The sequence below is a fragment of the Vicia villosa genome, unplaced genomic scaffold, assembly GCF_029867415.1.
Source record: "Vicia villosa cultivar HV-30 ecotype Madison, WI unplaced genomic scaffold, Vvil1.0 ctg.000305F_1_1, whole genome shotgun sequence".
Lineage (NCBI taxonomy): Eukaryota > Viridiplantae > Streptophyta > Magnoliopsida > Fabales > Fabaceae > Vicia > Vicia villosa.
This window is the reverse complement of record NW_026705133.1, coordinates 617,501-635,230: the sequence shown is the minus strand read 5'-3', so window position 1 is coordinate 635,230 and position 17,730 is coordinate 617,501. Positions and strand designations below refer to the sequence as shown.

The 17,730-nt window shown below is 33.2% G+C and overlaps 1 protein-coding gene across 1 annotated transcript; it reads left to right on the top strand.

Annotated features, from left to right (window-relative positions):
* Positions 1-1,916: 1,916 nt before the first annotated feature.
* LOC131626554 (E3 UFM1-protein ligase 1 homolog) lies at positions 1,917-10,561 on the top strand. The gene is made up of 20 exons (XM_058897377.1): positions 1,917-2,276; positions 2,443-2,754; positions 2,854-3,120; positions 3,419-3,466; positions 3,645-3,710; positions 3,821-3,924; positions 4,563-4,656; positions 4,722-4,778; positions 5,356-5,797; positions 5,880-6,034; positions 6,163-6,228; positions 6,309-6,377; positions 6,460-6,552; positions 6,911-6,976; positions 7,166-7,212; positions 7,308-7,371; positions 8,964-9,041; positions 9,128-9,190; positions 9,842-9,931; positions 10,313-10,561. The coding sequence occupies exons 1-20, from the start codon at positions 2,103-2,105 to the stop codon at positions 10,412-10,414; spliced, it is 2,457 nt and encodes an 818-aa protein (XP_058753360.1). The 5' UTR covers positions 1,917-2,102; the 3' UTR covers positions 10,415-10,561.
* Positions 10,562-17,730: the final 7,169 nt, after the last annotated feature.

Genomic DNA, 17,730 nt, shown 5'->3' with positions numbered 1-17,730 from the left:
CGGATTACAATGGTTCTCCACTTAGTCAGCAACTAAGTCTTCCAGAGTCTTCTGATCACACACTGATCACTCCAGGAACAACTGCTTAGATACCCTCTAAGACTTTTCTAGAGTCTACTGATCCACACGATCACTCTAGTTACAACTGCTTAGTTCACTCCTAAGACTTTCCTAGAGTATTCTGATCAACACGATCACTCTAGTTCCTTACAACTTAATGTAATCAATTCTAAGAGTATTACAAATGCTTCTAAAAAGCGATAATCACAACTGTGATATTTCTCTTAACGTTTAAGCTTAATCTCACTAAAATATTACAAAAGCAATGTAGTGAGCTTTGATGAAGATGAAGATTCTGAGTTTTGATTTGAACAGAGTTTCAGCAAGTTAATTTGAATTGTATTGTTCAGGATCGTTAACCTTGCTTCTCATCAGAACTTCATATTTATAGGCGTTGGAGAAGATGACCGTTGAGTGCATTTAATGCTTTGCGTGTTCCGTACAGCATCGCATTTAATGTTATACGCTTTTGTCAACTACCTCGAGCCTTGTTCACGCTGTGTCTACTGACGTAGCCTAGAATAGCTTATAACGTTCCTTTTGTCAGTCAGCGTAGCTTGCCACTTGTACTTCCTTCTGATCTGATGTTTGTGAATACAACGTTTGAATATCATCAGAGTCAAACAGCTTGGTGCATATCATCTTCTGATCTTCTGACCTTGAAGTGCTTCTGAGCGTGATACCATCAGAACTTCAGTGCTTCTGTTCTCTTGTTCTTCTGATGCTTCCATAGACCCATGTTCTGATTCTGCTTCGACCATCTTCTGATGTCTTGCCAGACCATGTTCTGATGTTGCATGCTGAACCCTTTGAGACAAAGCTTCTGAGCGCTGAATTATGCGTACTCTTTATATATTTCCTGAAAAGGAAATTGCAATGGATTAGAGTACCATATTATCTTAAGCAAAATTCATATTATTGTTATCATCAAAACTAAGATAATTGATCAGAACAAATCTTGTTCTAACAAAAATGACATATGAATTTAAGGCTACCTTATTAGATGTGCAAAAAGTAAGGATAATGACTCCTATTTCCAAGGCATCCGGCCTCATCACAACTAGGGGAAGTGAAATAGTCAAGTGACAAACATACATTGGTCGATCACACTCTAAGACCACCACATTTTGAGAAATCAAGTGAGCTCGCTCGAAAAGGGGCATCCACCGAGGCATGCAGGATAATGAATGACTAGTTCCGAATAATTATCTCGCTCTCATACAGTTCATATTTGAGGGGTTGTGTATATGTCTGATTTATTGGTGTACTATATGTAAGCACTTCATCCTTACACGACTCATGTTTGGGGAGTTTTGTATATGTCTCGTTTATTGGTATACCTTACGAAAGCACTTTGCCTATACACAAACTCATGTTTAAGGGGTTGTATACATGCCCGATTTCTTGATATACCTTATGAAAGCACTTTCCACTTACACGACTCATGTTTGGGGACCGTGTACATGTCCGATTTCTTGATATACCTTATGAAAGTATTTCGCCCTTACACAACTTATACTCGAAGGCGTGTACATGTCTCATTTCTTGGTATATCTTATAAAGGCACTTCATCTTTAGACGACTCATACTTGAGAGACTCCACACATATGCTCGATTTCTTGTTATAAATTTTAACATAATAAAAATCAAATATATTTTTTTGAAAAGCTATTTAAATAAATTTTCATCATAAAGTTTTTTTTCTTCTAAAAATTGAAAAAGTTATTCTATCATAAAAGTAAAACATGGTTTTAAAAAATGTATAAATACCTCTATCATAAAAGTAAAACATGGTTTAAAAAATGTACTAAAATACCAATTTAATACATTAAACTATTCAGAAATTTAACTGCTTATTCAGCAACAAACAATCGAGGGTGAAGAAACGCTGAAAAACGCATCACAATTTCAATATAGTCACGAAAACTGAAGAACGACACATCATTTTCAGGGATCATCAAAACACGCAACAGTCTTCAAAATCTCGAAAGATCAAAAGCTAAACACATTGCAAATTTCACCGCTTCCGTGAAGATCGAAGCATGGACGACGAATTGCTCGAGTTGCAGAGACAGTTCGAGTTCGCTCAACAAGCCAAGTCCAGTATCCGATTATCCGATCGAAACGTCGTCGAATTAGTCCAGAAATTGCAGCAACTTCAAATCATCGATTTCGAGCTTCTTCACACTGCTTCCGGCAAAGAGTACATCACTCTCGTACGCTCTTTGCTTCGTTTTTTTTTTTTTTTTTTGCGATTAGGTTTAACGGAATTGATTCTTGATAATCGATTATATTTTCTTGCTTTTGACTTAATTCTCGATAATCGATTACGATTCTTGATATGAATTAATTGTTTGTTTACGCGGTTGATTATACTGTTAGGATCAATTGCGAAATGAGATGGTGACTGAGGTGAAGAGATTAGGGCGAATTTCTGTGATTGATCTTGCTGATGTTACTGGAGTTGACTTGTACTATGTTGAGAAATTGGCTCAGAGTATTATAACTGATCACGGAGAATTGATGTTGACTCAAGGGGAAATTGTTACGGAGTCTTACTGGGATTCGATTGCGGAAGAGATTAACGAGAGGCTTCAAGAATGTAGTCAGATTGCTTTGACAGAACTCGCTGCGCAATTGAATGTTGGTTTGGATTTGATTGCATCTGTGTTGGAGCCGCGACTTGGAACTATAGTGAGTTTATTTGTTTTTTTTTTTTTTGTGTTGGTTTGGATATGTTTTTGGAATGGTAAGTGAAAATTGTGATTTGGTGAATGCTGGTTTTGTAAATAGGTGAAAGGAAGGCTTGAAGGTGGGCAGTTGTATACTCCTGCCTATGTTGCTCGTGTTAGTGCCATGGTTCGAGGTGCTGCTAGGGGCATTACAGTTCCGACAAATTTGACAGTGTTATGGAGCTCGTTGCAGAATTTACTGCAAGAAATGGATGGAGCTAGTGGTGTGGCTGTTGATGGATCTTTTTTCCAGTCTTTGTTTAATGGACTTGTGAAGGGAGGTGAAATTTTAGGGTCTGTTCGTGCTGGAGTGCATTGGACACCAGCTGTGAGTGACATGATTTGACATAGATTTGATATATTTTAAATTGATGCCTGGATTTTATGGTTTTCATATTTGATTTAGGCAATTTGGAGCTGTTCACTTCTTGTTACATACTTTTATTGTTTGACTGATAAAAGTTGGGATAATGTCCAAATTCTTTTGCTTATCCACTTCTAAATTATTACTCTTTAATCCTCTTACTGTTAGTGTCTATCTGTCATGCATATGCATTGATGCCATTAACATAGTTCCCATATCAATTATTTGAAGTTGTTTATTGTGTTTTTATGTCACACGATAGGTATTTGCTGTTGCTCAAAAGGAATCTGTGGATTCATTCTTTTCACAAGTATGAACTCTCTCTTCTCTCGTCTTTCACTTTTGCTTAAGATTCCAAACATTTTGTATAGTAATAATAGCATATGATCCATTGGTTTGAGCTAGATAACTGCCTTTATAGGTTTTGTTTGAATGTACTTGTTTACTGAACTGCTCCATTCATGTTGTGCTGCGTTTGTATGCTTTAGAATTCTTTTATCAGCTATGACGTTCTGCAAAAACTTGGAATTCCCCAGCCCGTTCAATTCTTGCAGGTAACTAAGTTGTTCTTATGTTGATTCTATTTCCAAATAATAACCATTTGGATCATATATAGATATTTGTGAAATAATACTTTGTACTAAGTTTGCACAATCTAATTTAGTCCAGATATCCTGAAGGCAAACCTCTTGTTACAACATTTGTTCACCCATCAATGATTGAGATGCTAGATGCTGCTACCGAGGATGCTCTAGAACGCGGCAGCTGGTAAGGGAATTAGCATAACCCCCACCCCAAATCCTCAGTTTCTGTTTCTGTTTCACCCTTTTTTACGTTGGTAAGTTGATCAGGTTCAATACCTCGATTTTCCTCACTGAAGTTATAAAGTATAATCCAAAAACCTTGTAATCGTGTTGATATTTCTCTTCCTTTCATTTCCCTCCTATTCCCACTTCTGCATCACCTAGTTGTCCGCACAGGGAAAAAGTCCAAATTAGACTTCAAAACATGCTCATAGATAAGCTTTAACGTGCTAGCTGTTTCTCAATATTATTCAATACCTATTAGGCTATTACTCACATGAGAAGGGGTCTTTAACGTGCTAGCTGTTTCCTTATTATTTTAACAGTGCTTTCTTCATATGGATAATGGTTATGGCAACTGGATGATAATGACTGATCCCGTTCTCCTTTCTCTTCTATGCTCTCTCTCACAAGCACACATGCACGCGCACATGCGTAGTGCAAGGGATCTCTTTACATTGTTTACAAAACACACGAACACAAACACACACACACACATGCAGTGCAAGGGATCTCTTTACATTGTTTACAAAAGTTGTAGTTAGTTACACGTTGGATATTTTTTCAATGCATCAAATCCTTACTGACATAATGATGTTGCAGGAGCGATTCTCTTTCCTTATTGCCCCCATCTTTTACACCTCAAGATGCATCTAAAATGTTGTTCCTCTGTCAATCTGTACAATTGGCTCTAAAGGTGATACTAGCCACCTTATTAATTTGCTCTTTCGATTCAAAAGTTGATAAACCTTTTTTTTGCAGTCTAACAAAGCGCATATATTTGGGGACTTCTATGTATTGAGCAGCAGCTTTATGAAGGTTTGTTGTGGAATTTATTGTAGTCATATAGACCTCAAGATAAATGAGTTAATTCTACTAGCCATGTCACTGATTTTGTGGTGCAAATGCAACTAATATGGCCTGGTTTAAATATTGGTTTAGAAGATTTAATAAACATAATTTTTCCGCGAGTATAGTTAATGAGAACAAAAAACTGTGCTAGTTATATTATGAATTTTGCATGCAATAGATTCAAAGGTGCTGAATCAAATGGCTCCCATGGTCACCAACTAACCATTCCATAGCTACCGTGGGAACTCCAAAAAAAAAGTGATGATATAAAATGACTGCAGTGTCATGTTTTGTACAGAGCGGTTGTATTAGATGTGTGATTAATATGTGTGCATCCTGCTAGGCTTAAGATTTCTTTCCAATAATTTATTTCCCCGTGCATCCAGCTTTTGGCTTCTTTATCTTCTCTCTTTTGTTATTTAAGAGCCAACAGCCAAGAATGAAGTTCCTGTTGAATAGAAAATGTCTATCTATAACTTTTGTTTTCTTCTTTTTATATCACTGGTTTCCTAATGTCTATATGCTTCTGTCCTCCATCTATCAGGACATTTGCGATCGTACGGTGAAAGAGTTAGAGGCATTAGCTGTTTCAAGGTCTTTGGGCACCGTAAAACCTGGTGATTTACCAATAGCCAATGCAGTAAAAGCAGGGTATGATTCAAGCAAGTTAAGTGAGTCCAGTGAAATGGCAAGTGACGGTGGTTCCAACAAGCATGCTGATAAAGGGCCAAAGAAGAAAAAGGGGAAAGCCACTGGAAATACATTAGCAAATCAATCTGAAAGTGGTGCTGATAACCAAGAGCATACTTCTACCAAATCTAAGAAAAGCCAGAGAAAGGGTAAGGATACATCTTCACAAACATCAGATTCAAAGCAAGGTTCTAGGAAAGAATCACTTAAAATGAAAGAGGATAATCTCAGTAGTCCCTCAGAAGAATGGATCATGGAGAAGATTACAGCTTTGGTTCCTGATTTTGAAGAACAAGGTTTGCTAATTATGACTTTGGATATACTCTTTCTGCATATGCATTTTATCCAATTTCTTAAATTATGTGCTATAATTGATAGGTATTGATGATCCTGAAACAATTCTTAGGCCTTTGGCTAACAAGTTAAGGCCTACAATAATCAATACTTGGATGGAGAAAAGGAAGGCATTGTTTAAAGATAATGCAGAAAGAATGAAACAATTGCTTGATAATTTGCAGAAAAAACTCGATGAGGTTTGACTGCTCTGTAGTATCTTTTTGTACTTTATTTGTCCACTGTGTCCATGTTTGTACTTTATTTTATCTTTCCTTTGTGTATACTTATCTGAGCATGTCCTTGTGTGATTTGTTTTTTTTGGCAGTCTTTCTTAAACATGCAACTGTATGAAAAAGCCTTAGAATTGTTTGAAGATGATCAATCAACTTCTGTAAGTCAAGTTAATTGAAATTTGAAAATGTTATTTTCACTGTTGAAGCATGAATAAATTAATGTATCTTTGATGCCCAGGTTGTTTTGCATAGGCATTTACTAAGGACAGTAGCAGCTCCTATGGTTGACATGCTTCTTCATGACTTGGTATTATATACAGCAATTATTCTGTTGATATTTCTTGAGGCTTAATAAAATCTAAAAACACTATGGATTCATCCTTTTACAGGATGAGCACAACAAATTAAAGAACGGAGTAGAAGTGCAGGAATCTCCAAATTCTGAGTCTATTTCGTTGAGTCCTGGAGATAGATCTGCAATTGTAAGACTTGAGAGGAAAATATGAAATGATAATACTCTGCATAATGATATTTATAATTAGAATCAGAATGAATAAATCTTACAAGAAGTTTAATCAAAGCAAACATAATTTCACAAGATACTATCAAACTTAAGATGCAATGAATCCTATGATAGAATGAAGTTTAATTCCACTTCGAATGTGAAACAATAGCTATATTATGTTTTCAACAGTAAGAATATTACATTAATTGGAAAGTTATGCTTTTCTGTTCTGATGCTTTTAGTATATCAAATCTTAGATACTTGTAAACTATCTTCTTTAGTGGAACACATAAAATGACTTAAAATATTACATTTATTGTTATTTTCTTTTGTAGTCTAAGAGTTTTCCAGGAGCTCTTGCAAATAAGGCTCTTGCTGTTGTAGAAGCATTGGAAGGAAAGGTTAGCATTTTTATTTCCGAAACATTATGGTTAACGCTGGTTAGCATTTTTATTGTATAAGTTCACTCAATCACTTATCAGTTCACAGTTGCAGCTGGTTGGCTGGAAATATCTTGTTATAACTTGAAACTTATCTTTCTGTTCGATTTTTTAATGCTGCAACTAATATTTGAATATTCAATACAATAGAGGGTGGAAACATTCATGTCTTCATTCAGAGCTGTGACAGAAGAGAGGTAATAACTTGTCTTTTTTGTAAGTAGTACTTATAGCGTTGCTTTTACCAAAGCTTCTCTCTTGACGTGAAACCTCATGTGATTAATTTTTCCAGTGGGTTGCCTTTGAAAAAGCTTGACAAGAAACTAGAAAGAACACTTCTACATTCATATCGTAAGGTATGTACTGAAACTATAAGTTTGGCAAAACTTTAGAATGACAAGAAGAAATACTCCTGAATTAGTTCTTTTACAACTATTATAAGACTGATCAATTCCACTCAAATACTGATGAAGCTCAGCTCCTTCCACCAAATCTGTTCTATGAAAACAGTAATGCCAATAAAATAGACACAATACCATAACACAACAATGCAAATGAACAACTGGCTTGATACCACATGCAATGACAACCCTTTCCCCAGCCAATGACTTTTCTATTTTCATCTAATCTTGCTGCTTCCCTATACCCTCTTATTGGGCCTTATCTACTGTTAGACCATTTTTCTGTTTACATCCTGTCCTATATATATCTATGTCAGTGTTAATTACAATGATTCAAGATATTCAGTTTTCTATCCTACACTAGTTCCTAAGATTGCTCCTAATTGATTCTACGACACACGTGAAACAGTAGCTTAATTATCTAAAATATTCTTACACTATGCGTGAAGCTGGAAATCACTTATTATAGCTTGTCACTTATAGCTGGCCTGGTGACCTCTAAAGGCCTCAGTGTATGCAAGTTGACAAATATAATGTGGATATTGTTATGATCTCTCGCAATTAAATTTTCTCTGGTGCAACTTGGCAATTAATCTCAATATATTTCCGGAAAAATAGGATTTCAAGATATATGTAGTGCAACATGGTTGCCACGCGAGTTTCATTGGTTGCAATTCATAGTTGTTTAAATTGTTAGAGCAGTAGTTCATAGGCTTCAGTACCCATCATTTGATACTCAACTTTTGCACTTGATTTGACAACTGTTTACTTCTTTACCATGATATTATATTTCCTCCAAAGTAAACAGTGCCATGGCCTAAATAGAGCTTTAAATAAGATAAATTTGCTTCCCAACGGGCATCTATATAAGCACAAATTTACACATGCTCTCTATCTTTGTTTAGTAAACATTTTGTAAATGCTCTTCGAATGTATCTATATCTTTGAACAACAATATCGCAGTTAATAAGGAGATATTTAATCTCGTTATCATGATAGATAGATAGATAGATGTAGCACCCCAGCTAGTGCGTAAAAGCTTTTGTTTTGGTGGTTGCTATAATGGGACATTTCAACTTTCAAAGTAACCTCCAATACAACAACAACAACAACAACCAAGCCTTGTCCCACTAAGTGGGGTCGGTTATATGGATCAAGTTTTGACATAATGTTCTATCCAGAACCATGCTGTTAAGCTCGAGATCTTTTTTAATAAATTCTCATAGTCTTTCTAACGAGGCTTTAATAAGTGAATAGAGTCACATGGACCAACTTCAATTGTAAATTCCTATAGGCAACAATGAGATATTTTCCCACTGGCTTAGGATTCATGTGACTTTGGTTTGAAAGGCACCATTATTAAACATTTATTTGATGTTCTTTTCAATTTCAGTATGTTATATAGGATATTCAAGATTGCTTAAATTGTAATTCTCCCTAATATTAGCAGGCTAGTCCACTTTACATAGAATTTTCGTTTGTTTTTGCAATGATACTCTGCAATTTGGATGATCTTAAACTGTGTCTTCTATCATTGTTATCATCAGGAATTGACATCTCAAGTTTCGGTCGAGACTGACCCTGTATCACTTCTGCCGAAAGTCGTGTCTTTACTCTATGTCCAGGTAACTTAATGATACTTCCCCCTCACCTCAACCAAAAAAAAACTCTTATTACCATCATTAACATTGATTGGTATTTGTATCAACAGGTTCACCATAAAGCTCTACAAGCCCCTGGAAGGGCCATTTCTGTTGCTATTTCTCAATTGACGGTATGTTCTTTCCATTTGCTTAGTTATGCATCAAGACAACTGAAATAATAGTAATTGCACAAATCAAAACAAGTATTTGTATATTAACTGACAGCAAGTACTAAAAAACGTTGTTGAACCCTGAGATAAACAGAGATGCCACATTGCCCTTGTAATTAAAATATGATCTGCTGGTGATATTTAACTAAGATATTCAAGACAACTGAAATAATAGTAATTGCACAAATCAAAACAAGTATTTGTATATTAACTGACAGCAAGTACTAAAAAACGTTGTTGAACCCTGAGATAAACAGTGATGCCACATTGCCCTTGTAATTAAAATATGATCTGCTGGTGATATTTAACTAAGATATGGTTATTATATGTGGTTTCTTACTTGTTTTTCTGTTCAATATCTCAGATAAATCTTAAAAACTTTATCAGAGCACAATCTATTCCACAAGAACAATGAATACTTTGTAGCACTGAATAGTTTGCAATAATATATTATTTAATTTATTCTTTATCAAAAGCTGAATGAATATCTTAGGGAACCTAAAGTCCTTAGGGTGTTTGTAGTAAAAAAAAAGTTAAATACCCATAAAATATTGTAAAATAACATCTTTTGTAACTTTTCCCTAATTTTGGTTCACATGTTTTATTTGTTAGGATAAGCTTGACGAGTCTGCTTGCAAGATTTTAGCTGATTATCAAGCTGCTGCCGTTACTCTTTTGACACTATCAGCAACTCCTGATGATGTGAGTAGTTTTTATACACGCACTGTTCATTTATGCACTGTTCATTTATACATGTTATTATGGTTGATCTCACAGAATTTTGATCATTCCTCTCTAAGATATCAAAGTAATCAAACTTATGTTCTAAACCGTCTTCTGTTAAGTTCTAAAGCAAGTTTTTCCAATGTCTTTGTTGAATAATTAGAAAATAAATACTGAGTTTCAACTTTCAAATGAACATGTTGCAATAACTATTTTAAAAATGAGCATGTGATTTTTCTGGGTGTGTGTGATATATTTGTGAATGTTTATACCTGCCCAATTCAATGTGCAGTTGATTATTTTGAATAATAAGTCATTTAGATTGTAAACTAAATTTTTTTCTTCTTTTCTATTGTGTAGGAAGACAGTTGTGCATCGGACAGAATTCTGAGTAAAAGAGAGCTTCTTGAGAGCCAAATGCCGGCTCTCAAAAGCTTGGTTTCGAGCGCCCCACGGTCATAAATAGTTTTCAAGTCAAATCTACCACCTGAAGGGAGCTCTACTGTAATTTGTTAGGATGGACGAATTTTATGTTAGTTTAGTCTATACAACTTGTATAAACCAGTGCACTGCAGAAAAATAGTTTTCCTGAATTTTCACTCCATGAAATGTCTTTTAACCAAAATTGTCAAATTAACAAAAAATGTTAGCACTATTTTAGAACTTATAGTTTGCTACATAAGGTTGAGCTTATAATAATAATTAGATTTTTGGTTCATTAATTTTTAGTTTCATGCAGGTTTCTTAGTTAAATTTTATTTAAAGTCCCAAAAATATCTCCATTAATTTTAAACTAAGAAACCTCAATTAAAACTTTTGTGCCCAAAAAACTCTAATTAAAACCCAGAAATTAAAGTCTTATCTTCAATTTCTAAACTCGAAAATTAAAGTGTAGTCTTGTTTAATTTCTAAACTTAAAAATTTAAAATAAATTTTTAAATCTCAATAAAAATTCATAAATTAAAATCGGTTCATCTTTTTCTTTCTATGAATGAAATAGATGTTGAACCACTAGCAAGTCTGCAATCATTCTATTTATTGGAACTTCTATTACTTCTTTATTTGTTTTTTATTTAATTTATTTAATTATTTGGTTATATTTATTTAATTATTTATATAATATAACATCAATTGTTTGAAACACGTGAAGTTATGAAGACCATTGGGAATATCAAATCTCGGTCAATTTAATAATCGTTATTTGCAATTTCCCAATCTTTATTGGCCAAAAAATCAATCAATGCAAAGCCGCCCCAAATTCACTCATTCCTCATACTATAAAATATCATCCTCTCCACACCCAAATTTGAAATTCCCTCAACCAATCCTAATCCGCTCAACCATTCACCATTCAGACAAATTTGAAATTTGATGTTTTGATTGAGAAAACAGAGGAAATGGGCTTTAATTGATTTGATTTAGCTTTTAATTATTTTATTGGAATTAAAAAATAGATTAATTGAATTAATGAGAGAAACAAAAGGACTCCAACAGTTTTTTTTTTTTCTGAGAAAAACGTGTATCTTTTGCAGATTTTATTTTTTTAATCAAATTTAATAAATGGACAGTAATTACTTGATTCTTATGGAGTTTAATTGATTTAATTGGAGGAATAAAGAAAAATGTCGTGTGATTTAATCAAATCTAATAATTGCAAAGCACCAATTTTTTATCTAATGTACCGACCAACTTTTCTTATTCCAACAATCTACAAATAATATTTGTACCAAAATATTTTATAAGAGTGAAGACCCATTTTGGTTCCTCACAAATATTACACGAGTCAAATTAGTCCTTCCCAATAAAATAGATCCAATTTAATCCCTTATAAAATTTAACCGGATCATATTAGTCCTTTTGTTAATATTTTTTTCAAACCGGTTTTTTCCTAGTTTTAAACCGTGACTGGACTGACACATTGGATTTTATTTATTTTTCATTTTTAAAATACTAAATTGATTTTTATTTTTAATTTTATTTTTAAACAATTATAAATTAATAATATAAAAAAGTCAAAATTGTTTCTTATAAGGAGTTGAACTCAGACCCATGTGGTTATTCCTAAACAATTCTAAATTTAAAATAAAAAATACAAATTTTTTATCAATATGGTCTCGAAGCTAAGTCTCTTCAAATTAAATGAAAGTTAATTTAATACAATAATTTTTCTATTTATAAATGATAGTCACTTTACTAACAATATAAATCGATTTGTCTAGTGGTTATTGATAGTCACTTTCCTAACTGTAGAAATTGATTTGTCTAATTGTAAATGATAATCACTTTATTAACAATAGAAATTGATTTATCTAGTTGTAAATGATAGTCACTTTATTAACGATAGAAATTGATTTGTCTAGTTGTAAAGTGAAAATCATTTAACTTGAAGGGACTTGGATTTGAGACCTCATAAGTAAAAATGTATGTATAGAATTTTTTAATATTAGTAGAAATCATGGAAATTACTTTATAAGAAACAATTTTGGCTTTTTTGATATTATTCATTGATAACCGTTTAAAAATGAAATTAAAAATAAAAGTTAATTTAGTATTTAAAAAATAAAAAATAAAAAAAATCCAACGTGTTAGTCTAGTCACGGTTTAAAAGTATGAAAAGAACCGATTTAGAAGTAGGAAAAAATTGATTTGAGAAAAATATTAGTAAAATGACTAATATGATCCGGTTAAATTTTGTAAGGGATTAAGTTGGGTCAATTTTTTTGTGAGGGACTAATTTGACTCGTGTAATATTTGTAAGGGACCAAAATGGGGCTTCACTCTTTTTATAATATATTTTTATCCATAAATCAACTATTATTACATATCATTATTACATATTAATATTAATATTATTACATATTATTATTTATAATAAAATTTAGTTAAAAAATGAGATTCTATGGTGCACGGGTCCTCTAAAATGGTAATATTTATACTAAAAATTGATATAATATTTGTTTTAACAAAAAATGTTAGATAATTATGATGTATAGAAATCACAACTTTCTAATAAAAAAATAAATGGATAATTATATATTTAATTTATTTTATTATGTATTAAATATTTATAACAAAGATGAATAAATTTAAATGTATAATATATGAATTTTTTATTCATATGATATTTTTGTTAATGTAAATTCATACTATATGAATCTTATGTATCTTTGTAAAAAACAATTCTTAATTTTAAAACTTGAATCAATAAATAAAAGTTATTTTTAATATTTTGAAAATTTTATTTCAAAAGTCAATATTTTAGGAAAATGAATGAATTATAAAATATTTTTTATTGAATCCTTTAAAATGAGAGAAAATACTTTTATTATGTATAAAATTCTTTTGAATCCTTTTATCTCGTGCCTCGCACAGCGACGTTCCAAGGCCATGAATATATCCTTAATCATTAATAGTTATTTTGAACTATTTTGAATTTCATTATAATCAAACTGATAGGAATCAATCATACTAAATTTAAACCCGTGCCTCGCACGGGTATACACACTAGTTTTATTAAAGCCTGGCAAAAAAATATAATTTTACTAAAACCTGACAATGGTCCTTAGTTTTCTTTTATCAAGAGTAACATACAGGTTTTTATGGAAAAGGGGAGAATAGAATAGCAATCGCAAAACAACATATCTATAACCACATCCATATTTACTAGATCTTCTCATTATGAATGTTTTTTCATTAAAAAATTAAACCCAGCAGTTTCAGATTAACTACCAGCAATTTCATATTGACTACAAGCAATGATCAACTAGCTAATCTATCTTCTTTTCATCCAAAGATTTACTAGATAATAATGGCACTTGTCATATTCTTTTGATCAACCAACAACGAATTACATATTCCTAAAGCCCATGTAAAGTTATCTTCTTTCTCACATTCCAAAAAAGCAAATCCAACCGAATATGTATTGTCCATGGAGGTCACACTGACAATTTCTATAAGCGGAAGCCTATACTTGTTGGTCTTGTACGTCAAATCCGTTACAAGAACGGTTGGAAATGTGTTGAACAACTTGATACTTTCGGGATGAGTCCAAAATATGTCACGCACCGTAACGTAACTTTGTCCTCACACGTTCGGAAGCTTGAAACATATTGGTTATCGCCCAAAAGTTTCAAAAGGTGTTGCATTTTCGACCTCGGGCCCATTTTCATGACTTTAATATTGTGCCGTTCATTGTATACTTGCTTGATATTTGAAACATTATGTTTCTCGTCGCCACTTTGATTGTCGATAATTCGGAAATAACTACCTTCTCTTCACGGGACAACCGACAAGCAATTGGATGTCCGTGTAACTTGCTTTCCAAGGCATGATTATGAACTCCACAAATAATGCTAAAACGCCACAAATCATCAATCCTACGAGTCACGCGCAACTTAAAAGGACACGCACACTTTATCGATCCCGTGTCATCGTGCTTTAACACCCGGTTAGTTGGTACATACTTCCCACCCCTATCGCAATTCAACATGACAAAAGCTTTCCGTCTACTACTTCCATTGTCGGAACTTAATATAACAATGTCAAATTCAAGTCTACTAGCTTCACTTCGAACCCAATCAAGCAATTTTTCACGACAAGCGAAGCTCATATCATTTGTAAATTATTGTCGAACATCCACCGCAACGGTAATGGTTTTAACATCGTTTACCGGCTCTTTATCAACGTTGACCTCTTCTGGAACTTCTAACTCATCGGCGAAAATATTGTCTGGATGCACCATACCTAACATATGCAAAAATACATAAAAGATGTTAAAACTATTTTTTTAATTCTGCCAGACCTTATTTCGGAAGTACATTTCCAAAATTTGTTGGGTGGTTTATTTCGAAAATATACTTCCGAACTGACGCAGTTTTGTTCATCCTAAATCAGCAACAATGTAGTGGAATAAAGGATTAAATGATTAATATTTATCTCAAATTGTAGCTTTGTATGCTCCCTTTAGTATGATAAACTACTTGAAACTTGATTTGGAGACGAAAATTTGATTGAGAATGATGGAGGTTTTGGGGAGGGTTTATGTTTTGATTTGGAGGAAAATGATGAAATAGTGAAGGAGAAAAAATGTATATGAAAAGCTTTTTTCGGAGATGTATCTCCGAAAAAATACCTGACAGTTAAAAATCAACCTTAAATTTGAAATTTAAGTGTTTCGGAGATGCATCTCCAAATTCTGTAAAAATCTATAAAAAAAATACTTCGAAGATGCATCTCCAAAGCAAGATTAGTTTGGAGTTTTCGGCAGAGGTTCTCCCATAGGAGATCTACAAAGAAATTGTCTTTTACTAAGACTTTACAGTGGTCCTTAGTTTTCTTTTATCAAGAGTAACATACAGGTTTTTATGGAAAAAGGGAGAAATGAATAGCAATCGCAAAATTCCTCAACATATCTATAACTACATCCATATTTACTAGATCTTCTCATTATGAATGTTTTTCATTAAAAAATTAAACCCAACAATTTCAGATTGACTACAAGCAATGACCAACTAGCTAATCTATCTTTTTTTCATCAAAAAATTAAGGTCTTTCACACAAAGTGAAAATGAAATTAAGGTATATCGGGAAGATAAAGTGAAGCTTTGTTAGCTTTGAATATTTTTAGGTTAGGTTGCCTGTACTACAAATTGTGTTGGATCAAGAGGCACCACAAATGTAATAGTAATCATAGACAGAATTTCGTTTAGTGATCATCAAAGACATCAAGATAGAAACTATCAATAAAAGAATCAGGAGACAAAATTGAGTGGTTAGAAAGAAATTATGGTTCAAAGTCAGTTATTAATGCAAACTATGAATGGCTTATAAACTCCAACAACAATTAAAGAAATCCAAATCCATCCAAAAAAACAACAAGCAATGCCGAATTACAGACCCCATTAAAAAACACAGTCAACTAAACACCATCTAGACATAAATGAAGAAGTAAACTACTTGGGAATCCAAAAACAGCCTCACCCTCAACAAAATAACAACTCTAAGGTTGGAAGAAACTCTACATTAGTAGATGCAACTTTCATCATCCTGACAAAAGAACACCAATGTCTATTAAGAATTTGGAGTTGCAGATAGATCAAGTACAAAGGCAAATAAGAAATCAACAAAACGAAGCAACAACATCTCAAAATCATTGTCCATCTATCACAACTAGAAGTGGAATAGAATTTTGCAAAGGTGACACAGACCAAAGAGTGATGAAAGAAAGAAAAAAACTAGATAAATGATGAATCTATTAGATCTTGTGTTGGGGGTTTGCTGTAAAACATGAACAAGAAGAAGATGAAAACGATACGATAAAAGTTGTACAAAATAAATTCCAAAGCGTTTGTTTACACTAAGTTTTAGGTTCGATTCGCCCCCACCAATTTAGGTATTTGGGTGCAAATGACGACGAATCACTTTCAAGATACTTTGGAAACCTTAACATGAATCGCACATTCACATTAAACATATCGACCAACGATATTTTATCGAATAGAGTTTTCTCGTTTATTCTCGTGCACTACAAAAATAAAGAAATGACTTAGATGTGAGTGATCTGCTCCCTTGGGTGGTTTTTGAGTGATAGAAAATATGTGTGATAAAGACATCCATGAATGTTATCTCAATTGATCTCTACGTTTGCATCATATTTTGTCATATGAGTTCATGCTACAAATTGGTTTTAAGTGTAAAATCTCATAATGCTGAAGGATGAGTCGACATAAAACATCATGTGTCAACTCATAATTCATTTGAAACCATAAAAGCATTTTTCACTTCAGTATGAGTCGACATGTAACAACTTGTGTCGACACATGTGCTAAATTTTTAAGCATGTATCAATACATGGGATCTTGCATCGACACATGTTGTTTACATGTCTCTAGAAAACAATTCTCAAACTGCATGTATCGACACATATGTGCTTGCATTGACACATGCTTCTCCTCTTTCTGAAAAATCAATTTGGATACAGTATGAGTCGACTCATAATCAGCTTGCATCGATACATACTATTCTAATTTTTTTAAAACATTTTTGAAATAGTATGCATCGACAAATAACATCTTGCATCGATACATGCTATTGCAATCTTTTTGGAAAATAATTTTGATACAGTATGTATCGACACATACAGTCTTGTATCGACACATACAAAAACAATCTTTCTGGATTGTGTTTCGACAACAGCATGCATCAACCTGAAACACGTTGCATCGACACATACATGTTTTTTTACACACATGTGTCGACTCATACGTGTTATGCATCGACTCATATTTCAGTTTTTCTTCAGATTTTTTTTTGTCATTCACAACACAAGACACACAAACACGTTTTGAGAGCATAACTTTTGTGAGTCAATTGAAACCTGAAAGATACTTCATCTTCATCATCTTCTCAATCATTTCTTGTCAATCACAATGAAACAAAATCATCCTTGTGCGTTGAATTAAGATATCTGTTGAGATAACGTTCAACTGCAGGATTGGTGAATCTCAGCTGGGTTGAAGAGTATTGAAGGGGGTTTTAAGGAAAAATCTAATGGTTTTTCATCAAGAACAGGTTGGTTATTGAAGGTTCGTTAATCAAGATCAGACGAGTCAGATTCAGCCGTAGCGAAAGGTTTGGAAATCAGAGTGATTTTGCAAACAAGTAATGGAGCGGAGGATTGATCGTGGTTCTTGCATTCGAAGACTTGATCGGCTCAGATCAAGGGAAGGTTACTACAAGAAGAAGGAAATATGTGTGATTCAGTTCTTGGATTGTAATTG